At 42.8% G+C, this 26,428-nt stretch overlaps 1 protein-coding gene across 1 annotated transcript in view; it reads left to right on the top strand.

The window, feature by feature from the left end:
* Nucleotides 1–26,428, top strand: part of LOC135512267 (attractin-like protein 1) — a 334,131-nt gene that overhangs the window by 141,370 nt on the left and 166,333 nt on the right. The window contains exons 22-25 of the mRNA XM_064934112.1: nt 2,781–2,833; nt 15,828–15,922; nt 16,108–16,186; nt 19,707–19,864. Of these exons, the coding sequence (XP_064790184.1) occupies nt 2,781–2,833; nt 15,828–15,922; nt 16,108–16,186; nt 19,707–19,864 (385 nt within the window). The remainder of the gene's footprint in view (nt 1–2,780; nt 2,834–15,827; nt 15,923–16,107; nt 16,187–19,706; nt 19,865–26,428) is intronic.

Here is a 26,428-nt window from a genome sequence, read left to right on the forward strand (position 1 = left end):
GTTCTGGGATTGATTTGCACTTTTTGCACCAAAGTGCGTTCATCTCTAGGAGACAGAACAGTCTCCTTCCTTTTCTGAGGTCTTGGCTGATTTATTTGGATTCTTCCATGATGTCAAGCAAAGAGGCACTGAGTTTCAAGATAGGCCTTGAAATACATCCACAGGTACACCTCAAATGATGTCAATTAGCCTATCAGAAGCTTCTAAAGCCATGACATAATTTTCTGGAATTTTCCAAGCTGTTTAAAGGCAGACTTGCCAAAACTATAGTTTGTTAACAAGACATTTGTTGAGTGTTTGAGAAAACCATTCCAACCAGTGTATGTAAACTTCCAACTTCAACTGTTGATCTTAAAACACACCTTTTTCACTATGCTTTTCCTTAGGGTGCTTTTTAGTGTTTCAATTTTTATTGCTATTTTTTTGTTATTTGTCCTCATGTTTCTGTTTTTATTTTAATTGTTTTTATTCATTTCCCCCCCTATGAAGCATTTAGCATTGCATTCATGTCTGAAATGTGCTATATAAGTAAAGCTTGGATTATTTTTATTTGATAAGGGTGCGTGTGTGTGTTTGTGTTTGCACTGTTGCTGTGCATGCAAAAGTGTGAAATCAAAGGTAGATACCTCTTCTTACGTGGTGAGTCTAATTAAAAGACTCTTTCCTATCAGACAGACAGACTGAAACTCAACAGTCTCCCCTTCCTTTCCTGCTTCTCCTGACACCTAGGTTATATCCGTGCTCCCCTAGAACCTTGGTCCCAGAGGAGAGCGAAGTGAACAGACTCAGTTTCAGAGGTTTATTTTGGCACGGCTGTTGCCACCCTGCCTTGCACGCTGTGTGGCCCAATGGGGTCATGGCATAGGTGGGTTTGTGCGAGTGAGAGGGGGAAGTTGGCTTTTTAAATAGATCCAATCTCCCATCTCAGCATTTACCTCAGCATGCTGCTCCTGTTACTGACATCAACTGATGCATGAACAGGCAAACCACACTCACACACACACACACACACACACACACACACACACACACACACACACACACACACACACACACACACACACACACACACACACACACACAGAGCGATGGCACGCACCCACAGCGACCTTTAATCTTCAGACCTTCTGCCCTCTGTCACGGCTCACAGACAAAGCCGTGTTGTGGGTTCACAGAGAGTCGAACACTCTTCACACATCTTGTGTGTGTGTGTTCTGTTGTCTGGGGAAAAGCTGAGACTGTGGCAGCCTAATAGCAGATTAAGGGTCCCGAAGGACAGTGGTGCTTTTCTCTATGTCATCCCAGTCTGTGAGCGTAGGAGTGAAAGGCAGCCAAACAGACAGAAGAGAGACTGGGGAAGGAAGCCAGTGTGCTACACCCATCTTGGCACCATTACCACTTAAGCTACTTAACCAGCCAGCCCTAGCTGAGTGTTAAGTGTTCTCTGGGGAGATGGCGAGTGAGGCTGGGGGCCCCTTCTAAAGTCCCCGTGGTGCATCTTAAAATTGCTGTCATGTTCTTAAGATTAACTGAGGAAAATATTTGTGCCTTGCCCTTGTGTAAGGGGAATACAATCGGTTCCAAACTCGTATCCTCACAAGGCCTTCAACAAATAGAGGGACTGAGGCGTACAAACCAGATAACACCGCTGCGGCCTTTGTGTTTGACTTGAAGTCTTCTTGAGCTGTTTTGTGGGGCTATTGTTTACAACGCCCTCTATAAGAACAAATACAGAAGAATAAAGCTCCGTCCTTGGCTGTGAAATATTCATTACTGCTATTTTATGACCCTCATACCAAGGGTTGGCCAGCCACTGAATGAAATCTGTTTTGTTATGTATAAGCACAGGACAGTGAGCATTGTCTACCTTATTTCGCTGTAACCACTGCCTGACCAGCCTTGCAAACCCTAGCAATTACGTTCTGAATCCATTTATTGACTCAAGGGGCAGATTTAACGATATATCACATCTGTTTCGATAGGCTTGTCAAAATAGTGGAGTATGTATTTACAAAGTGGCGGTTTTCCACACGGTTGCCCTTTCCAAGGTCTCCTCCTGGGTTTTGTAGAAGTTGAGTATTGGTAATAAACATGGGTCTTTGGACTGCAGTAATGACCCCTGCTTCGTAAACCAGACCATATGATCAAATGCCACCTACCACAATAACCCTCACACCTGGTACTCCTGACTCCCCTCAGTCTAGTCTGCTTTCAATTCTCTTCCTGCATTTTGAGGACCTTGTCTTAGTATTTGAGTCAAGGCTGCCTGATTGTCTTGACAAACAGGGTCAAATTAAGGGTTGATGGAGTCATCCACACACCTGACTATTGTTTAATAGCACTTATTCAGTTTAGCGTATTTTTTCAAGCCTCTGTAAAGTCCTACTGTAGCTGTCCTCTCTGTCTTTCAGTAGTGTTCAAGGTGTTCTCTAGCTGGGCTGTCTGTAACCGTCTAACTCCCCTGCTGTTCAGAACACAGACAGACAGACACAAGGCCCCTGCCCCAGAGCAGAGAGGTATCGTCAGATAGGGCTATCCGGGGAAATCACCTCATCATATCCAGGGAGAGGACAGCACCAGAAGCAGCACACAGTACTGTCACCCCTGATACGACCTCTACAAACAGCCTCTCAGGACACTGTTCCCTGACACGCCCAAAATAACCCTCAGTGATGATGTTATAAACAGTCTGTGATGGCTTTGGCAAAGTGACAGATACCTTGTTAAGCTCATCGTTCTATGTCTTATATTCTTCTCCCCCTTCTCTCTTATTGTTGCAGTTGCGACTCCGAGAACCGTTACCTTGGCAACCCCCTCAGAGGGACGTGCTACTGTAAGTATCCCGCCGCTGCAGTCACACCTGAGTCTCCATTGCATCTTTGTCCTCCAGATGTTGCCGTGGTCCTGATCAGTTGCAGCATACCACACATCTGCACATCTCTTTGACCTTTGCCGCGAAGTGAGTTGGCTAAGCAGATGGAAGCTTTTAGTCTGTGCCAGGCAGTATGGCAGCAATCGACTGTAGATTTGTCTGGCTCTAAACTTGATTTGAAAGATTTGTAGCTGGAGATGGTAGCAGGGTTTAGAGGGGCTTCTGTCTCCAGATGTCAGTGTCAGATCACTGGCCTCATATGGATTTGACTGATTTGCAGCAAATTGGTGGTTTTTCAAGTTAAAGTACATGGGGGAATATTTTACTCAAACAGATGCTGGCATCAGCCGGTGGAATTTGGTCCACTGACAAGGGTTGTAAGGGTAGCTGTTTTGGACAAAGTTCAAGTACTGTCACTTCCAATAGTAATCCTGTTGAGTGTAGTCATGCATGAATGTAGTTCTATGAGAGAGGTTGTCAATTAAATACTAAATACACCTTTGCTGTTTTCAACCAAGATCTCAGCGATCACTGCCTCATTGCCTGCATCCGTATAATGGGTCAGCGCTCAAGCGACCTCCACTCATCACTGTCAAACGCTCCCTGAAACACTTCAACAAGTAGGCCTTTCTGATCGACCTGGCCTGGGTATCCTGGAAGGATATTGACCTCATCCCGGCAGTAGTGGATGCCTGGTTATTTAAAAATGCCTTCCTCACCATCTTAAATAAGCATGCCCCATTCAAGAAATGTAGAACCAGGAACAGATATATCCCTTGGTTCTCTCCAGACCTGACTGCCCTTAACCAACACAAAACCATCCTATGGCGTTCTGCATTAGCATCGAACAGCCCCCGTGATATGCAACTTTTCAGGGAAGTTAGAAACCAATATACACAGGCAGTTAGAAAAGCCAAGGCTAACTTTTTCAAGCAGAAATCTGTTTCCTGTAACACAAACTCAAAAAAGGTACAGTAAAGTCCATAGAGAATAAGAACACCTCCTCCCAGTTTCCCACTGCACCGAGGATAGGAAACTCTGTCACCACCGATAAATCCACTATAATTGAGAATTTCAATACGCATTTCTACGGCTGGCCATGCTTTCCACCTGGCTACCCCTACCCCGGTCAACCGCACTGTACCCCCCACAGCAACTCGCCCAAGCCTTCCCCATTTCTCCTTCTCCCAAATCCAGTCAGCTGATGTTCTGAAAGAGCTGCAAAATCTGGACCCCTACAAATCAGCCAGGCTAGACAATCTGGACTCTTTCTTTCTAAAATGATCTGCCGAAATTGTTGCAACCCCTATTACTAGCCTGTTCAAACTTTCTTTTGTGTCATCTGAGATTCCCAAAGATTGGAAAGCAGCTGCGGTCATCCCCCTCTTCTATCCTACACTGCCTTTCTAAGGTCTTCGAAAGCAAAGTCAACAAACAGATTACACACCATTTCGAATCCCACCGCATCTTCTCCGCTATGCAATCTGGTTTCAGAGCTGGTCATGGGTGCACCTCAGCCACACTCAAGGTCCTAAACAATATCTTAACCTCCATCGATAAGAAACAATACTGTGCAGCCGTATTCATTGACCTGGCCAGTCTTTCAACTCTGTCAATCACCATATCCTCATCTGCAGACTCGATAGCCTTGGTTTCTCAAATGATTGCCTTGCCTGGTTCACCAACTACTTCGCTGATAGAGTTCAGTGTGTCAAATCGGAGGGCCTGTTGTCCGGGCCTCTGGCAGTCTCTATGGGGGTGCCACAGGGTTCAATTCTTGGGCCGACTCTCCTCTCTGTATAGATGAATGATGTCCCTCTTGCTGCTGGTGAGTCTCTGATCCACCTTTACGCAGATGACACCATTCTGTATACCTCTGGCCCTTCTTTGGACACTGTGTTAACAACCCTCCAGACGAGCTTCAATGCCATACAACTCTCCTTCCGTGGCCTCCAACTGCTCTTAAATACAAGTAAAACTAAATGCATGCTCTTCAACTGATCACTGCCTGCACCTGCCCGCCCGTCCAGCATCACTACTTTGGAAAGTTCTGAATTAGAATATGTGGACATCTACAAATACCTAGGTATCTGGTTAGACTGTAAACTCTCCTTCCAGACTCACATCAAACATCTCCAATCCAAAGTTAAATCTAGAATTGGCTTCCTATTTCACAACAAAGCATCCTTCACTCATGCTGCCAAACATACCCTCATAAAACGGACCATCCTACCGATCCTCGACTTCGGCGATGTCATTTACAAAATAGCCTCCAATACCTTACTCAATAAATTGGATGCAGTCTATCACAGTGCCATCCGTTTTGTCCCCAAAGCCCCTGCGACCTGTACGCTCTCGTTGGCTGGCCCTCGCTTCATACTCGTCGCCAAACCCACTGGCTCTAGGTCATCTACAAGACCCTGCTCGGTAAAGTCCCCCCTTATCTCAGCTCGCTGGTCACCATAGCAGCACCCACCTGTAGCACGCGCTCCTGCAGGTTTATCTCTCTGGTCACCCCCAAAACCAATTCTTCCTTTGGCCGCCTCTTCTTCCATTTCTCTGCTGCCAATGACTGGAACGAACTGCAAACATCTCTGAAACTGGAAACACTTATCTCCCTCACTGGCTTTAATAAGCACCAGCTGTCAGAGCAGCTCACAGATTACTGCACCTGTACATAGCCCATCTATAATTTAGCCCAAACAACTACCTCATCCTCTACTGTATTTATTTATTTATTTTGCTCCTTTGCACCCCATTATTTCTATTTCTACTTTGCACATTCTTCCACTGCAAATCTACCATTCCAGTGTTTTACTTGCTATATTGTATTTACTTCGCCACCATGGCCTTTTTTTGCCTTTAACTCCCTTATCTCACCTCATTTTCTCACATCGTATATAGACTTATTATTCTACTGTATTATTGACTGTATGTTTGTTTTACTCCATGTGTAACTCTGTGTTGTTGTATGTGTCGAACTGCTTTGCTTTATCTTGGCCAGGTCGCAATTGTAAATGAGAACTTGTTCTCAACTTGCCAACCTGGTTAAATAAAGGTGAAATAAATGAATAAAAAATACAATTTTTTAACGTTGATGCTAGTAGTCAGAATTGCTTAGGTCAGGAAATCATCAAGTATCCCTTTGTTCATAACAAATGCAAACATTTTTTGTCAAAGCAATGCTTTCACTTACCTAGTTCAAAACTAACCATGTACGGTACATATACCACACACTACATGTAGTTTTAACATTGGTTTCAATAGTTGATATTCAGAGCTATTAAAAAACACGAAACACCCACCATAAAAAACACTGTGGACTGTCCTTTAAGTTCCTTAAAGGAAGAAGAGCAACCTGCGCTCTAGAACAACACAACCCTTCACAACATCAAAACACATCCAGATATATAGAAAGCAAATCTCTATCTAAAAACACCAATCGGTACTGTCAACTATTGTTCTGTATTTGTATTGTCAGATTCTAACCAGAAAGGTTAAGTACATGCACCGGCATCACTCACTGTCGCCCCCACTGTCTTCTATTGCTCATGACAGATTGTCTGTTCAGCTGACTGGCATTATGTCTGAGTAAGGAGGGCACTAGGTGGCACCCTCGCTGTACAGTGTACCCACAGTTACCAGGAGGCAGTGGAGGACGTGGCTGTGGAGATCACTCCCAATCACTATGGTCACTCTGAGAGGTGTCTATCCACCTATCTCTGTTTGGCTACGGACTGTTTCCCCTGAGGGACATGTCATATCCTGATCGTTCCCCTGCATCGGTTGAGAGGGTTCAAAGTCATTAGGGAGCAAATGGACAAGCTATCTGCTCGGTCTGTTTGAACATGGCCAAACAAGCACACGAATACTCTAAATGGCGCATTAGAAATACATTTGTTTCCCGTGTTCCTTTATCATACGCTATTCTATCAAATAGAAAAGTGGCTGTAAATCATCTATTAGCATGCTATTCAGATCTCACGGTGGACATGGAGGACAAATAAGAGCTCTATTTGAGGTCTTTGAGAAAGTGGGACTGATTTTCCTCCTACATGGCATTTCAAATCTCCATAACAGGCAGGGTCATCAGCAAAGCTGTCGTTCACCTCAGAGGACTGAAAGGTCGGCCATGTTTGATGACTGATAGTGTTTTCCATTATGTCACGAGCGCAGAAACTTAGGCTCAACGGTTAAGCCCCACTTAAGTGCTACAATTATGTCATAACCAATCAAGATTCAAAGCTTTTATCATGCTGTTTAGCTAATGGCTAGCTATTGTGAGTCAAGCCCTGCCTTTCCTAGAAGCATTACCAGTGCAGATGTGTAGGATTTATTGGACATGTAGGATGTGTGGATGTCTAAGCTGGGATGTGGATGTGAAGGTTAAAGAGACTAATTGGGCCAATTATGCCTAATGAATCAGGGCGACTGAAGGGTAGCACACACGTCCTTCTGGGAACTGAGTGTGACATCCTCTATTTGAAGGGATTGATGTTTACTTTGCACGTTCATTACATACTAATTATTTAACCAATTGTGACAAGGCAGAAATCTAGCACAATGACACGAATAATGATAGTGAGAGCAATGATGATGAGGAATGACATTTTATTAATGGAGATGTTGCTACTGTACTATTCTAACTACTTGGACTTCTACAACTACTTTATGGCTTCAATATGTACTTCTACTACTAATAATAGTACTTAGTAATTACTAATGGTAGGCCTAATACTACCTACCATTGGAAACTGATCTAGGTCATTCTTCCAATCAACGTGAAAATACATTGGATTTGAAAAAAGTATGAAGGGAAAGGGGGATACCTCATCAGTTGTATAACTGAATGCCTTCAACTGAAATGTGTCTTCCACATTTAACCCCTCATGTGACCAGTACTGTTTTCATCTCATTTCAACCAGAGTTGTAAACAATGAAATTAGGGTAAAACTTCAACTTAAATTCTTTGACTTAACCTGACTAACAGGTAGTTACATCAATCTAATATCAACATAATCATCAGAACTATGTATATGTAGAAATTGCGTAGACAAATTCGACATAGAAATGTTAAAAATCTTTTTCATCCTATATTTAATATACTGTACGATGGTCTGTGGAATGGCATATACAATGTCAACCACTACTCAACCTCATCATAAATTGATTCATTTACTTAGGTCCAAGTATTTAAGTAGACATTTTTACAATTCTGGTTGAAATGAGTTGAAAACATGTCACAATACGTTGACAAATTACAATGAAACAACGTTGATTCAACCAGTGTGTGCCCAGTGGGTTCCCACTGGAATGTAATCATGGCTGATGCTAATGAGGAAGCTGGTCGTCAGTGGCTGACCAGGTTAGTGTGGGTAATGAGTTGCCCTCACAGTGGATCAGTGTCAGCTAGAAGGCCCTAATAAGAAGGAGCCACCAAGTGTGTCCCACCAGCCCCGCCACCCGCCATTACCAGCCTCAAACCCTCAAGCCCCTTATCATGAGAGGATCAGGCACTCTGCACTAAACACTAAACACTATCTGACAGGCACTCTTTGCAGACGCCTAACCAGTGTCAGATAGATACAGTGAGAGAGATATTCTCCCCAGACGCAAGCACGGAGGCTTCTCTGTGCTGATAATCTCTACTTGCTAATTGTAGACTGGTTGTGTAGATTATGGTCTTGAACCTCGGTGTTGTCACGAAGAGTGTCTGATCGACTCGACTAAGGGAATAATCTCCATTTAAACTAATTTTAGTTATACCGAGCAGACAACTTAATTGTACAATAGATGTCTGAGCATTATCAGTCAGGCAGTTGGCACAGACAGCTGAGTAGTACCATCAGACAAGCACATGTTCATAGCTATTTTACAGAAGATACCTCCATTATAGGTGTCACTTTACCTGGGGGTCCAGAATAATCAAGGAAACCACTTCTTCTGAGCAAGTGTCCCGAGTGTAAATTCTCAATAGCTCGGTTTCCATGCGAATATTCTAAAATCTGCATAAAAACGATATGGGCATTTTCCCACCGGAGCTGTTTCATGTTGCAGATAAAAAGGGTGTGTATGATGATGGTGCACATCAACAGAACGTTTGTGGTTAAATTCCCACGTACCAAATAAAATAAATAAGTCAGGTTTCCAGCGGGTTTCCAACTCTACTGATGGTTTTGTCACAAAACATGTTGCGTTATATAGCGAATGTGCCTCCTCTGGTCTTGGCATGTGCGCTAAAGTCAGCAGCTCGCATACACAATGCAGGTAGGTTAGCCCACATGATGAGATTAATATGGACAAAAGAGTAAGATCATTTTTTATTAGTCAAACGGCAGCCAAGCATTGATCATCATGTCATCAGAATAAGGCCCTCAATGTTAATTGGATGGGAGCATCAAGCTCATCACTGTGCACTTGTCACCACCCTGTGAAGTAGCCTGATAAACTGCATGCTCTCCCGAGTCGTAGTGGGAGGACTACACAACATATCATTGTGAGACTCCAAGTTTACCGCATGATGGTTATTTTTTCAGTATTCCCACCGCCATTTCTGGCAGAATGAATTACAGACATAAAGAAGGGGAAAGGGGATACCTAGTCAGTTGCACAACTGAATGCATTCAACTGAAATGTTTCTTCCACATTTAACCAACCCCTCAAAAGTACAGGTTGACATCTATTGTCTTGTCCTGGAGGCAGAACTGAACAATTTCCCCTTAGATAGGCAAGCTGTAAAGTCTAAATTGGCTGTACTGTAAAAATTCATGAAAACAAAAATGTGCTTTTTGGTCTTAATTTAATTTAGGCATTTGGATTAGCAGGGTGCTTAAGGTAAGGTTGTAGGACTTTGTGACTGTGCCAGCTAATGACCACAATGCAGAGCTGCCTCCAGAACAAGATTCATGACGAAAAACTCTAACCTACACAAAAAGAACCCACCTTGTCGTTATCTTTTATTTTATGTACTTTACTTGCATAAAAAGGTTGGATGGAAACCTGGTTATTGGTGTTTTTTAACTAATTGCTTTCCCTCTGTACTAATGCTATACATGCATTTATTTGTCTTTGAAGAAAGTGTTTCAAATGCAAGGTAGTGAATAGTAACAGGCATTAAATGAAATCTCCAAGTGCATCCTGTATCACTGATATTGAATAGGGCATCATGCTGTTTCAACTTACTGGATGCAGACTTCTAAATATGAAATGACTTTACAGGTGAGATTTTGCTCTTTCTTTTAGATTCTGAATAAAGTTACAGTATGCTAAAACCATGACTTGTCTATAGCAACTTTAGTCTTGTTTAGAACATTTGATGCTTACATTACCATATTTAAGTTATCTTTGTAAGGTCAAATGTGTGCCCAATGAACATGTTCACATTTATGTAATGTATGCAAATCATTTAGATTATTATTGTAATTGTTTTGTTATTTCTCTGATGGGAGTTTTAATTTGCACTTGTTGCTTTTGTGTCACAGTAGCAAATATTATATCAGGCATGAAATCTAACATATTGAAACATGTTAGATGTTGAAAAGGATTGTGCAACTTGACAAGTCTTCCACTTTGTCCACTAACGTCATTGTTTTCAGCAGGGATTCTTTGAGTGGGCACGGCATTTGTCTAAGTATACTGTACATTAATAAGCAGCATACACTGGTACCAAACACACTAGACACCTCACAATGTCCTTTTTGAATTTCTCTGCACTTCTGTGTCCTCTTTACAGAGCATGTAGAACTGTTTGAAGTTTACAGAAGACCCTTATGGGATAAACAACACACAGCAACGTGTGTGCCCGAAGCGGGAGGGAGAAAGAGTCACGCATTGGCTTTGATCTGATATCTGCTAATTCCTTTAATTCGGCATGGCGACTAAACAAAATGCAACTGTTTGTCAAACATAATTTCCTTTCGTCTCGCTAAGGCTTGAAATGTGCGTTCTGAAAGGAAGTCAAATGAAGTCCTCTCTGAACTCAGCAGGAGTATTATTTTGTCGAGTTCGAACGATGATAAACAATTGTTTGTTCTTCTCACGTGGCTGATAAACAGCAGTTCATAGAAGCCGTGAAATGGGGAAGTGAATGGCACAGTGTGAGCTTCTGAGACAGACATGTAGTGCATTCAGCTGTCATTGACTAACTATGAAAATGGCATTTCCTCATAGCGAGTAGGGTTTGGTTGTGATGGTCATTGTGTTTAAAGGCTTCGCAGGATGCACAACTCCAGTCCACAAGGACTGTATCCCTGCGTTTTCAAATGGTCCCTGGCACTGAGTTGATGAGTTCATGTCATTGAATGCCCAGAGAGTGCACTTACCTGGCCTCCTATGTCTGATCAAATTGCAAAAAAGGAAAACCAGCAGGACCTGCAACCACTTGAGGACCAGCGTTGGGTGCATTGGGTTGCACATTTTGGGGAATATTCAGAGGTGGAAACTTGCCGTGGGAATTAACAGGAATATGTGGGATTAACTGGAATATATGCAAATTAATTTCATTTAATGTAGATGTTTTTTATATTGGATATATTTACCATATCATATTTTTTTTACCTAGAACCTTTTTACCTAGTTCAGAACAAATTCTTATTTTCAATGACGGCCTAGGAACAGTGGGTTAACTGCCTGTTCAGGGGCAGAACGACAGATTTGTACCTTGTCAGCTCAGGGATTTGAGCTTGCAACTTGTGGGTTATTAGTCCAACGCTCTAACCACTAGGCTACCCTGCCACGCCGATATGGAGACAGAAACAGAAACATTTTACCTTATCATATGTAGACATAATTGCAAATGATTAAATCCTTCCAATAGAAATAAAAAAAAACATTTTAGTTTCGAATTGAACTTTAATTAAATGAGTTGACTCTTCACATGTGATGATTTCACTGAACAACAAAAGAAAGGGAATATTGAATGATCCCCAATGAACCATCACATCTCTCCAAAATGTTTTCAACATACATCTGTAAAATTATAGTCTAGAAACTAAAGCTTTGGTTGTCGTCCTCTCAGGTTTCCATGTCTTCTCCCTGGACCTCCTCAATGCCCCCCTCTTGAACATTAGACTCTGAGGCCTCATCTTCACTGTCACTTTCCAACCTGGTTGAGGATGGCTCGTTGTCAGGCTCAAAAAGCCCAAAATATGCCTGGATGGCCACCAAATTTTCAACTCTTGTATTGGTCAGCCTGTTGCGTGCTTTGGTGTGTGTGTTCCCAAACAAGGGCCAGTTGAACTCTGAGGCAGCAAATGTTGGTGGGATTTGGAGGATGATGGAGGCAACAGGGGAAAGAGCCTCAGATCCACAAAGTCCCTTCCACCAGGTGGCTGATGAGATATGTTGGCACGACTTCCATATTGCATCTCCATCCCAAACCCTTGCTTGGAAGTGTACTTCGCCATAATGCCAAGAAACTTGCCCTCATCCAGGCCAAGGTGGCGAGACACGGTAGTGATGACACCATAGGGCTTGTTGATCTCTCCACCAGAGAGGATGCTCTTGCCAGCATACTTGGGGTCCAACATGTACACTGCGGCATGTATGGGCTTCAGGCAGATATCTTCACGCTTTTTCATGTTTTTCAGAACTGCAGTTTCTTCTTCTGCAGTACGGATTTCTTCTCTTACATCTGCAAGCAGAGTATGAACATCAGACATGATGGCGTTGTCTCCCTCAATCCCTGCAATGGCTACTGCTATAGGTTTCAGGAGGTTCAGGCTGCTTACCACACTCTCCCAAAATACATCATCCAGGAGGATGCTCTTGATGGGGCTGTCCATATCTGCAGACTGCGATATGACCATGTCTTGGAGACACTCCTTCCCCTCCAGGAGACTGTCAAACATGATGACAACACCACCACAACAGGTGTTGCTGGGCAGCTTCAATATGGTGCTCTTATTCTTCTCACTTTGCTTGGTGAGGTAGATTGCTGCTATAACTTGATGACCCTTCACATACCTAACCATTTCCTTGGCTCTCTTGTAGTGTATCCATTGTTTTCAGTGCCATAATGTCCTTGAGGAGCAGATTCAATGCATGAGCAGCACAGCCAATGGGTGTGAAGTGGGGGAAGGACTCCTCCACTTTAGACCAAGCAGCCTTCATGTTCACAGCATTATCCGTCACCAGTGAAAATACCTTCTGTGGTCCAAGGTCATGGATGACTGCTTTCAGCTCATCTGCAATGTAGAGACCGGTGTGTCTGTTGCCCCTTGTGTCTGTCCTCTTGTAGAATACTGGTTGAGGGGTGGAGATGATGTAGTTAATTATTCCTTGCCCACGAACCTTCGACCACCCACCAGAGATGATTGCAATACAGTCTGCTTTCTCTATGATTTGCTTGACCTTCACTTGAACTCTATTGAGCTCTGCATCCAGCAAATGCTACGCCATCTTGAATCCAAGATGGCGTAGCAGTAAGACGTGTGTTGTTTTGGCTCATGGAATATTAATTTTGTTTCTTTTTTTTTGTTGTTGTATATATTTCAATATATTTCAATCTCTTTTTTCCATTTTCGAATCAAATATACCTTCCTGCAACCGTCCTCACCCAATGTGGTACGGATCTGCAATTTTTTCAACTGGAACCTCCGTCAGAAACTAGCCATCAGCAGCTAGCCAGTTAATTAGCTGCTAGCTATTTAGTCATTGGTAGCCACTGCTTGCGGTCTTTACCTTTAGCTCAGATACCAGCCGCTTTAGCCCGGATAATACCTGCCAGTCTGCACAGTGCGATATCAGCCCTGAGCATATCGGACTGCTTTTCTCCACTATATCACCGGATTCCTGCCGCAAGCTCTGGACCATTACACTGGATCATCGCAGCTAACTAGCTGCTACCGAGTGGTTATTGTGGCTAACGCCCTTGACCAGAAGCAAGCACCAGTTAGCCTCGAGCTAGCTTCCTGCTAGACCCATCTCCCGGCTAGCCAACGAAGTACTCCAACTACAATACATCTCTTGCCAATTGGCCTGGACCCTTTGTCGATACAGAGCCCCGCTGATCCATCACGACTGGTCTGCTGACGTAATTCGGCCGATGTGCTCTCAACCGGCCTCTGCGTCGTGGATGTCGATGAAGACCCATCTGCTAGCCCTGGCCCGCTAGCTTTCTGAACACTGTGTCTCCCACTCGCTTAGCGTAGTAACGACTACCGAACGGCTCCCTGTTTCATCTATTGCTGCTCATTGGACGCTATGATCACTCGGCTACACAGCTGATACCTGCTGGACTGTTCATTAACACTGTACTTAATTTTGTTTATCTGTTGGCCCCAGCCTCGAACTCAGGCCCTGTGTGTAGCTAACTGACCCGCTCTGCCCATTCATCGCCATTTATCCATTGTTGTTGTCTTAGCTGTTTACCCGTTGCTGTCTTACCCGTTGTCTTAGCTCTCCCAATCAACACATGATTGCTTTATGACTCTCTCATATGTCAATATGCCTTGTATACTGTTGTATAGGGTAGCTCTCATTGTTTTGTTTACTTCGAAGTCCCTAGTCCCACTCAACATGCCATAGATAGATAGCTCCTTTGTCCCACCCCCCACACATGCGAGACCTCACCTAACTTAACTGGTGCCTCCAGAGACGGAACCTCTCTTATCGTCACTCAATCCCTAGGTTTACCTCCTCTGTTCTCGCACCCTACCATACCCTTGTCTGTACGTTATGCCCTGAATCTATGTACACACTTTTCCTTCTGCATTAGCTGTAGTGAAATGTCTCCACACATCAGGTAGTGCCTTGTCATTTTCCTGTAAAGATTAGAAAAAAATTTGTAAAAAACCCCAAATACAATTCCATGTAAATAGTTAAGCAGTTAGATTAAACAACTCCTTTGTAAGATACATATTTTAAAAATGAAACATGGAAACAAATTAATTAACACTCAGTTAGCAGGCTCAAGCAAACTAAAACCCACATGGTAGCAAAAACTAACTATCAGAAATTGTTAACAAGTGAGAAATTATTTAAACACACTTTGCTGTAGGCTACTATTTACTAGTTAACAAAAAATAATGTATGTCATATAAAATATATTCACACCACCCAGTATGGTAATCAGGACTTGAAATCATGTAGTCCTTGGCTAAGACAGTGTAGTAGTTTGTGCTCAGTCTCATTAGTGTGCAAGATCTTGAGAATCAGCTGTACGTGTGATGGAAGAATGCACTGTGTATGCAGAGGGTTGGAATTCCATTGAATTGGGGATAGTTTAACCAAAATATGCCACAAGACCTTGAATTGCCTTATTTGTATCCCACAAAAAAAGGTTCACTAATGTAAGCTAACTTTTTTTAAATGAATCTAAGCACAATTCCCCAAATTCCAGGGCTTAACATCCCATGGCAAATTTCCAGTGAAAAGTTTCTGACCCTTTGCAACCCTAGTTGTGCACCCCTGGTGGAACCTAAACTCCTCTGAATAGTTAATAACAGTGATCTGAAGGGGTTAGTGAACCGTCCTGCTGAGCATATTGACAATCCAATAGAGACCGTCTCCCACATGGCTCCTCCTAGACTGTACCCTTTGAATCAAGGGCTGTCTTCTGAATGGAATCAGACAAGGTGACCTTCCTAGAGTCCTGCTGTGGTCCAGATGGTAAATGTTCCAAATCCCAGCATTACAGCCCATTGTGGCTCGGACAATGAGGCCCTGTCATTGAATAGGACAAACGTTTATAAAAATAGAACGGGCATTGAATCCCACTGAATACTTTCTATTAGCCGTACACCCATGTCATATTGATCTTCCTCTACTCTTGTTTCCTAGTACAGCTTGTGCTGATTGAAATACTGCATTATTGATATGAAAAAGAAGGCAGTCACTTGCACTTGTTGTGGTCTGATTCCTGGGCAACCCTTCCCGACGGGAGTTGTTCTGACTGTGTGTCCCTGCACTTTAAGAATACATCCCTCATCTTCTGTTTGTCTCCCTGTCCCTGCAGACAACCTGCTGATTGACTACCAGTTCACCTTCAGCCTTCTCCAGGAGGATGACCACCACTACACCGCCATCAACTTCATGGCCACCCCTGAACAGGTCAGTAACCACACAGAGGCCTCCCTCAGTCATCCTGCGGGACGGTCTCATGTAGCCTTTCTGTTATGTATGTCATGCATCGATTATGTAAAGAAGAGAAAACCCACATAAGTATTATTCCAAGTCATCATAATGTTGGTGTGGAATACACGTGTTCGACCTCGTTTTGTGGTCATATTTTACAGAGCAACAAGAACTTGGACATGTCGATCAATGCGTCCAACAACTTCAACCTCAACATCACCTGGTCTATTGGATCAACAGGTAACTTGTCTTAGCTGATCATTTCGCCATAGTTTGGATCTGTATGTGCTGTAGTAAATGTCAGTGTTTATTTGACTGTTTGACAACATGGAGTGTGACTGACCACCTAGCTATAGTTACTAAGGTGGATATAACCCATTCAGCATCATACAGTGTACACCCCGTGCACTACAGAATCCATTATAGGACATTTTAATACTGTACTAGTCACCTGCGATGGTAAAAATAAAACCTACAGTCTCTGATGTACAGAATCTCACTCTATTTGTCATCTTACCCAGAGGGAATGGTGCCTTTGTTGTTCTGCTCAGTGTCTCTCATTAGACAAGAATGTCTGTAGAGGAATGTCCCTTGTGAAAAATGCAGTGGAGATATTTTTAATTATGGCATTAGGGCATTTTTTATGTGTTTTTTGTGTGATTTCAATTAAGATAAAACCTTGCCCAGACTGTTCCCATGTTAAGGGCCCAGAACTCTTTTTTTTACATTTTATTTTACATTTTTTTACTTAATTTGAGAGGAAACTTTAGGGCTTCAGAATATATGTGCTGAACAATTACAGTGAGTCTGTGTTATGGCACTGATAAAGTAGTTGGGGTAATCTTTTATTAAAGCTGTCCCAAAGTCTGCCCTATTAGTGCAGTATTCTTGATAATGTCTTCAATTTGGACTACTTAAAATATACATGCATGTCTCTTTTTTGTAAAGGAAGTAGAATTACACTTTCCTTACATTTTTTAAAGCTTTATTTGAACAGATCAAGTCTCTGGATGGGAGTTACATGTGTGTTGACAGGTTACACCCACTCTCGCTGCTAGAATCTGTTTATCTTTCTTCTAAAACATCACTGTCAGTAGCCTGGCTACCCATTTCTACTCTCGACTGTCATCACTAAACGTGGTTTTGTTTGACTGGCGGAACTGTCACAGCGGTATCTATGCGCTCTGTACCTATACAGTTGAAGTCGGAAGTTTACATGCACTTAGGTTGGAGTGCAAATCAATCCTAGAACAACAGCAAAGGACCTTGTGAAGATGCTGGAGAAAACAGGTACAAAAGTATATTTATATCCACAGTAAAACGAGTCCAATATCGACATAACCTGAAAGGCCGCTCAGCAAGGAAGAAGCTACTGCTCCAAAACCACCATAAAAAAGCCAGACTTCGGCTTGCAACTGCAAATGGGGACTTTTTAGAGAAATGTCCTCTTGTCTGATGAAACAAAAAATAGAACTGTTTGGCCATAATGACCATCGTTATGTTTGGAGGAAAAAGGGGGAGGCTTGCAAGCCAAAGAACACCATCCCAACCGTGAAGCACAGGGGTGGCAGCATCATGTTGTGGGGGTGCTTTGCTGCTGGAGGGACTGGTGCACTTCACAAAATAGATGGCATTATGAGAGAGTAAAATGACGTGGATATATTGAAGCAACATCTCAAGACATCAGTCAGGAAGTTAAAGCTTGGTCTCAAATGGGTCTTCCAAATGGACAATGACCCCAAGCATACTTCCAAAGTTGTGGCAAAATGGCTTAAGGACAACAAAGTCAAGGTATTGGAGTGGCCATCACCAAGCACCAACTTCAATCCCATAGAACATTTGTGGGCAGAACTGAAAAAGCGTGTGCGACTAAGGAGGCCTACAAACCTGACTCATTTACATCAGCTCTGTCAGGAGGAATGGGCCAGAAATCACCCAACTTATTGTGGGAAGCTTGTGGAAGGCTACACGAAAAGTTTGACCCAAGTAAAAAAAATTAAAGGCAATGCTACGAAATACTAATTGGATGTACAGTGCCTTGCGAAGGTATACGGCCCCCTTGAACTTTGCGACCTTTTGCCACATTTCAGGCTTCAAACATAAAGATATAAAACTGTATTTTTTGTGAAGAATCAACAACAAGTGGGACACAATCATGAAGTGGAACGACATTTATTGGATATTTCAAACTTTTTTAACAAATCAAAAACTGAAAAATTGGGCGTGCAAAATTATTCAGCCCTTTTACTTTCAGTGCAGCAAACTCTCTCCAGAAGTTCAGTGAGGATCTCTGAATGATCCAATGTTGACCTAAATAACTAATGATGATAAATACAATCCACCTGTGTGTAATCAAGTCTCCGTATAAATGCACCTGCACTGTGATAGTCTCAGAGGTCCGTTAAAAGCGCAGAGAGCATCATGAAGAACAAAGAACACACCAGGCAGGTCCGAGATACTGTTGTGAAGAAGTTTAAAGCCGGATTTGGATACAAAAAGATTTCCCAAGCTTTAAACATCCCAAGGTGCACTGTGCAAGCGATAATATTGAAATGGAAGGAGTATCAGACCACTGCAAATCTACCAAGACCTGGCCGTCCCTCTAAACTTTCAGCTCATACAAGGAGAAGACTGATCAGAGATGCAGCCAAGAGGCCCATGATCACTCTGGATGAACTGCAGAGATCTACAGCTGAGGTGGGAGACTCTGTCCATAGGACAACAATCAGTCGTATATTGCACAAATCAGGCCTTTATGGAAGAGTGGCAAGAAGAAAGCCATTTCTTAAAGATATCCATAAAAAGTGTTGTTTAAAGTTTGCTACAAGCCACCTGGGAGACACACCAAACATGTGGAAGAAGGTGCTCTGGTCAGATGAAACCAAAATTGAACTTTTTGGCAACAATGCAAAACGTTATGTTTGGCGTAAAAGCAACACAGCTCATCACCCTGACCACACCATCCCCACTGTCAAACATGGTGGTGGCAGCATCATGGTTTGGGCCTGCTTTTCTTCAGCAGGGACAGGGAAGATGGTTAAAATTTATGAGAAGATGGATGGAGCCAAATACAGGACCATTCTGGAAGAAAACCTGATGGAGTCTGCAAAAGACCTGAGACTGGGACGGAGATTTGTCTTCCAACAAGACAATGATCCAAAACATAAAGCAAAATCTACAATGGAATGGTTCAAAAATAAATATATCCAGGTGTTAGAATGGCCAAGTCAAAGTCCAGACCTGAATCCAATCGAGAATCTGTGGAAAGAACTGAAAACTGCTGTTCACAAATGCTCTCCATCCAACCTCACTGAGCTCGAGCTGTTTTGCAAGGAGGAATGGGAAAAAATTTGAGTCTCTCGGTGTGCAAAACTGATAGAGACATACCCCAAGCGACTTACAGCTGTAATTGCAGCAAAAGGTGGCGCTACAAAGTATTAACTTAAGGGGGCTGAATAATTTTGCATGCCCAATTTGTCAGTTTTTGATTTGTTAAAAAAGTTTGAAATATCCAATAAATGACATTCCACTTCATGATTGTGTCTCACTTGTTGTTGATTCTTCACAAAAAAATACAGTTTTATATCTTTATGTTTGAAGCCTGAAATGTGGCAAAAGGTCGCAAAGTTCAAGGGGGGCCGAATACTTTCGCAAGGCACTGTATGTAAACTTCCGACTTCAACTGTATGTGTGCTTGACCTTGACCGACTGCATTCTCCTCTGTGTTCTTCCCATGACGACTCACACTTCTCCCCCCTAGCTGGCACCATCTCTGGTGAAGAGGTGCACATTGTGTCCAAGACCAATATCCAGGAACACAGAGACAGCTTCTCCTGTGAGAAGTTCAACTTCCGGGTCAACTCCAACATCACCTTCTATGTCTACGTCAGCAACTTCTCCTGGCCAATCAAGATCCAGGTGAGGTTCTGTCAGTAGTAATCTCACAATCCACAACTGCATTACACCCCCACCCAGGGAGATACATTAAATTAGGTTTAGAAATATTTACACTATCGTTCAAAAGTTTGGGGTCACTTAGAGATGTCCTTGTTTTTGAAAGAAAAGCCAATTTTGTCCATTTAAAATGACATCAAATTGATCAGAAATACAGTGTAGACATTGTTAATGTTGTAAATGACTATTGTAGCTGGAAATGGCAGATTTATTATGGAATATCTACATCGGTGTACAGAGGCCCATTATCAGCAACCATCACTCCTGTGTTCCAATGGCACGTTGTGTTAGCTAATCCAAGTTGATCTATTTTAAACGCTAATTGATCATTAGAAAACCCTTATGCAATTATGTTAGCACAGCTGAAAACTGTTGTTTTGATTAAAGAAGCAATAAAACTGGCCTTTAGACTAGTTGAGTATCTGGAGCATCAGTATTTGTGGGTTCAATTACATGCTCAAAATGGCCAGAAACAAAGTACTTTCTTCTGATACTCGTCAGTCTATTCTTGTTCTGAGAAATGAATGCTATTCCATGTGAGAAATTGCCAAGAAACTGAAGATCTCGTACAACGCTGTGTACTACTCCCTTCACAGAACAACGCAAACTGGTTATAACTAGAATAGAAAGAGGAGTGGGATGCCCCAGTGCACAACTGAGCGAGAGGACAAGTACATTAGAGTATCTAGTTTGAGAAACAGACGTCTCGCAAGTCCTCAACTGGCAGCTTCATTAAATAGTACTCGCAAAACACCAGTCTCAATGTCAACGGTGAAGAGGCCACTCCGAGATGCTGGCCTTCTAAGCAGAGTTCCTCTGTCCAGTGTCTGTGTTCTTTTGCCCATCTTAATCTTTTTATTTTATTGGCCTGTCCGAGATATGGCTTTTTCTTTGCAACTCTGCCTAGAAGGCCAGCATCCTGGAGTCGCCTCTTCACTGTTGACGGCTCAGGATATTGGGGCTCAGGATATTGAACTACCTGGACGAATGGCTGGTGGTAGCCGAGTTGAGGGTGCAGGTGGTGTTACACACATTCATGCTGGTTTCCCATGTTCCGTCTCTGGGTTTCATAGTGAATCAAGAGAAGAGCTGTTTGACTACATCTCAACGCATTCTGTTTCTGGATCTTGAGTTAAACTCAGAGTGTAGAATCGTGCATTCTTGTCCATGCAGAGGGTGGCCGGTTTCCTGCTTTGCTTCGCCGCCCCATTTTTGTCTATTTGGGATGATGGTTTCTATGATCGCTGTGGTTCCCCTCGGGCTGTTGCAAACTTTACAGCGGCGGGCGGTAGACGCTGGCTAGGACGCATCATTGCACCACCTAAACCCCTAGTCACTGTGGGTGTCTCATCATACCTATGGTCTCAGCTCGATAGAGGGACCCGCGGTCGTTGTCGCTGGGGACCCCCATGGGTCGAGCTATTTCCCGCAAGGTGATCATGACAGACCTATCCCCCTGAGGGTGGGGTGTACTGTGCATGGGCAGCTCAATTCGGGGGTTGTGGACTATGTCGCAGAGCGTGCCACACATCAATTACGTGGAGATTTTGGGAAAGATACAGCACCTGGTGAACCTGGTGAAGAGGGGTGAAAATGTATGGTGAATAAGGGTGAAAATATATGTCATTAATCGGTGCCTCTGGTTTATCACCTGTGGAAAGGAGGGCTTCTGGTGAGGCATGGTGTTCATTGGCCTTGTCAGGATTCTAGTGTTCTTCAGTAGAGTAACGCTTAAAGTCACCATAGCTGTGCTGTACCTCATTTTCCTCCTTCAGGGAACAGTAGTTATAGTCATAACTGTTCAATCTCAGAGAACAATTGCCCCTACAAAAATATGTGGGTTTTATACTTCCTGCAATGGATTTGATCGCTTGAGAGGACTGTTGGAAAACAATATCTGATTTAAACAATATCTGTCTCTACAGAACATATAAATATGTGAAATGGCTCCAGAACTCTCGGTCTGTCTCTTTAAGGCATAAAGCCATGATAGGACCTTGAGCATAAACTATAATAAAACGTGTTTGGCAAAAATATAATCTTTAATGATCCGTGAGTTTTGTAGTGTCGCCATCAATTATTTAGGATTGCCTTAATACTGAGACAGCCATACAAAATATTCATGGTTTAATCTTATGATCCATAAAATTGAAGTAGACTTTGGCGGTGATATTTTAAGATATCTGTCACACCCAATGTTGTGATAAAACGAGCTGAAATCTGATTGAATGGACTGACTGCAAGTAGCATGCTTAGTTAATCAACACTGAGACACTCAAATAGTCCTGAGCAAAAAAAAGAAAGAAAATGGAGGTTTTGGATATGCGATTATTTTCCATGGAGGGCCACATTAGAATACATTTGTGCCATCGCGGGCCAGAATCATATTACAGAATTATACATCATGTGTATGACTGTGTTGACAGATCTATCTACTGTAAATCACATCCAGATATGCTACTTATTTAACTTTTTTAACATGCACAGAAATAAACCACATTCATGCTCTCCTTTTGGTAGGCATTTTCATTATTAAACATGCAATGAAGGTATAGTTTCTGACGTTGCTATGTGCAGGATTGCTGAGAGGTGAGAGTCAGTAAGAGCTGATCTATGCCGTGACTTGTTATATTTCATTACTGAAAATGTCTGTTCACATACATAGGTTGACCCAAACAGTACAGACATCTTCTGAGCATGACTCCTAATCTTAGGGAAGTTTTGTTCATCGAGAGATGCATAGAACCTCAACAGTGACATTGTTTTGAATAGTTCTCCAATCACTGCATCAGACTGAAGATCGATAAGCTCAGGTTGCAGGTCTTTGGACACATTATCCACATTGAAGGTGAAAGGAGAGGAATCCAACAGCATGTCATTTTCCAACACTTTGAAATCCTCAAAACGACAAGAAAACTCACCGTTCAAAGTATGCAGCAGCGATGTATACTCCTCCCACTGGTCATCTGATAGGGAACAGACTAGTAGTGTCAGAAGGTGGGTGAGATTGTTTGCTTCTACTTGGCAGGTCAGGTTGAATAAATTTCCCTTGATGGCTTTGACAAGGCTGTACATCTGATGTGCAAAAAGGCCCTTCCCTAGTTTGGAATCCAGTTCAATCATGAGGGCCATTATGTTCACATTAAAAGCAAAATCAGCCAACCATTCTTTATCTTGCAGTTGAGGGAAATCCACATATTTTCCTTTCATTAGCAATCTCCGGCTTCAGGTCCCACACCCTTTTAAGCACCTCCCCCAAACTCAGCCATCTCACATTTGTGTGGTAGGGGAGATCTGCATGACCCGACTCTGTCTCTTCCAACAGTGAGACAAACTGCCTGTGGTTTAAAGATTTTGCTCTTTTGAAGTTTACCACTTTAGTGACTGTATCCACAACATGGCTCATTTCCAGAGCACCTCCTGATAAATAATGCAATGCAGGAAAATCATTTTCTTATCTGGGTTCAGCTCAGCTACTTGATCTTGTATCCTTTTCAAAAGGCCAATGTTTTGGCACCCATCAACGGTCACACTGGATAACTTTTCAAAACTCAGTCCCAGCTTTTCCACACACTTATTAACCTCCTCCAATAAATATTTCCCTGTGGTTGTGCTCTTCATTGACTGCACTGAAGCGAACTCCTCTGTAATTTCAAAGTCTGGGGTTATACCTCGTAAGAATATCAACAACTGTGCCGTGTCACGTGCATCACTGCTCTCATTCAGAGCCGAGGAGAAATAGGTGCAATCCTTTACCTTGTCTTTCAACTGTTGTTCAATTTTCTCTGCGATGTCCTCAACACGCCGTGTCACTGTTTGTCTTGGCAAGGAAACATTTTCAAACGGCTCTGTCTTGTCGGGGCAAAGTATTGCTGCAGAGTCAATTAAACATTATTTTATGAATTCGCCCTCTGCGAATTACTTGCTATGTTTAGCAATTTCGTGGGACGATATATACTGTAGCTAGCTCTCGCAATTCCGTTGTTTGCTGAATGCAGTTTTGTGAAATGTTCTTGCTGCTTTTGCAACTGAGAAAAAAACTGTTTTGATGCACTTGCCCTCTGCTCAGAAGACATATTCCTATATTTCTCTGCATGCTTCGTCTTGTGCGGGACAAGTGCTCTCTTTGCACACTAAGCACACATCTTTCCCTGATACCTCAATAAATAAATATTTCAATGTCCACTCTTGCTGGAACACCCCACATTCATTGTCTACTTGCCTTTTCTTTGAACTCTTTGGAAAAACTCATTTTTGCGCAATTTCTAGCTTGCTACTATTTGTAACTGTGTCATGTGTGTGTCAGCCTGTCAGTCACTGTCTGTCCTCGTGCAGTTGTTATTTATACGTGACTTCAAAATAAATGTCCCACGAGCAGTGGGAGTTAAATCATTACACAAAGTATTCATTGGACTTTTAGTTTGAATAACAAATACGTTTTTCAAAAACTTTGAGCATGAGCATGATTCCGCGGGCTGCATTGAATCAGGCGAGCCGGCCTTTGCCCAGACCTGTGCTAGACATATGTTGCAATGCAATATCTGAAAGAGGAGCTGCACATCTTCTGGGACTGTCATACACTCTGTAGCTCATATTTGGGATTTCTCTCCCAGTCCCCACTGCTTTTCTAGGTAATTAAATGTTTTCTTATTTTAATGTCTTAGCTTTCTGGGAGAGAACAACAGAGCAGTACCAGCTGGTTTTAGATGCAGCAACCAAACAGACAATCAAACAGATAAACATCACATAAAGGGTAATATCACATAAAGAATGTTGAAGGTGCTCTGGTAGTATTCCGATATGAATGTAGCAGTTGATTGCAGACTGTCCTGCAGCATGTGTTAAGGTAATCCGTCCATTGATCGGGGCTCATAAGTATTTCCCATAAATGCTGTTTTATCAGAGCTCTATACAGATGAGATGGTAACGTGAGAATTTAATTATCATGATTATCATCCCACAGCCGTATATAGAGCCATCTCAGTCGGACGCATTTTCGCCAGTAACACGAGACCAGGCCCCGCCGCTGTCTTGACCTTGGTGGCTTCCGACACGGACACGGTAATGATGGGGAATTGTCCAGAGGATTTCTAATGGCCAGTCTCAATTATTAGTTATATATTGTTTTGCTCTGAAGTTTGGTTTAGTATGTAATGCAAATCTGATTTATATGAAATATAGTGATGTCTCACCCTCAGTGAATGGCACCACCAACATCTGTCATTTTATCTGACTGACTCATCCTTTGAGAAGAAACTCTTTGGATTTTGATTCCAAGTATGCCAAGTTTTCTGTATCTATTATCATATAAAGACTTCCAGACCAGTCATATTTTTTTTCATTCAGGGATGTGTAGCCCAGGTCAGACTAGCTGTGTCCGTTTCAAAGTGTGTCAGATGGAAGCAGAGTTAGGCTGGTGAGATGTGTTGCCTTGGGTTTCTCCGGCTGGACTGATCAAATGACAAGAGAGAGATTACTTTCGCCACCAGGGCTATGATCCCTGTCCTCCTCTTTCTCTATTTCTCTTTCACATCCACTCTGGAAGGATTTTACTTGCTCTCTCAATCTTTTTTGTCTTTCTTGGACTCTCCTACACGGATACATACGGAATAATACACACTCTGAATTGATCTGAGACTCTCTTTGTTTCCTGCAGATATGGGGGCACACCAGTTGATTGAAAATCGTCTACAGTTTCAGAGAGAAGGGGTGGCTCAATTTCTGCTCTGTGAGGCACTCTAAGAACTTAGATCAAAGTTTCCTAACAGTGTTTTATATATACAATTCTAAACCTTCCCCCAGATATAGTGTGTGTCCTAGACATGTATATGTCTCTGAAATACATTAGGTATGTGTTCGTTTATCTATTCTCCAAAGATGTAAACAAGCCCACTGGACTCCTCCTCTTATGGTAGGAACTAGGTTGACGGTGACCATTTCAGTCCTCATTAACATTGCGAGTGTAGCCGTGTGCTCTGGTCCCTGATGTGATGTTATTCACTGTGGCAGTGAGACTGGGTGTAAAGATGGATCCTCCTCCACTCTCCGGTCATTGTCTTCTTTTTGGGCCATCACCATCCCAGAGGACCCCCTGAGCTATCCAACACACTGCCTGACTTACTGAGCACTATCCAACACACTGCCTGACTGCCTGAGCACTGTACAACATACTGCCTGACTGACTGAGCACTGTCCAACACATTGCCTGACTGCCCGAGTACTGTACAACACATTGCCTGAGCGCTGTACAACACGCTGCCTGACTGCCTGAGCGCTTTACAACACACTGCCTGACTGCCTGAGCGCTGTACAACACACTGCCTGACTGACGGTGCGATGTACAACACACTGCCTGACTGCCTGAGCGATGTACAACACACTGCCTGACTGCCTGAGCGCTGTACAACACACTGCCTGACTGCCTGAGCACTGTACAACACATTGCCTGACTGCCTGAGTGCTTTACAACACACTGCCTGACTGCCTGAGCGATGTACAACACACTTCCTGACTGCCTGAGCTCTGTAC

This window comes from Oncorhynchus masou, chromosome 24, assembly GCF_036934945.1.
Source record: "Oncorhynchus masou masou isolate Uvic2021 chromosome 24, UVic_Omas_1.1, whole genome shotgun sequence".
Taxonomy (NCBI): Eukaryota; Metazoa; Chordata; class Actinopteri; order Salmoniformes; family Salmonidae; genus Oncorhynchus; species Oncorhynchus masou.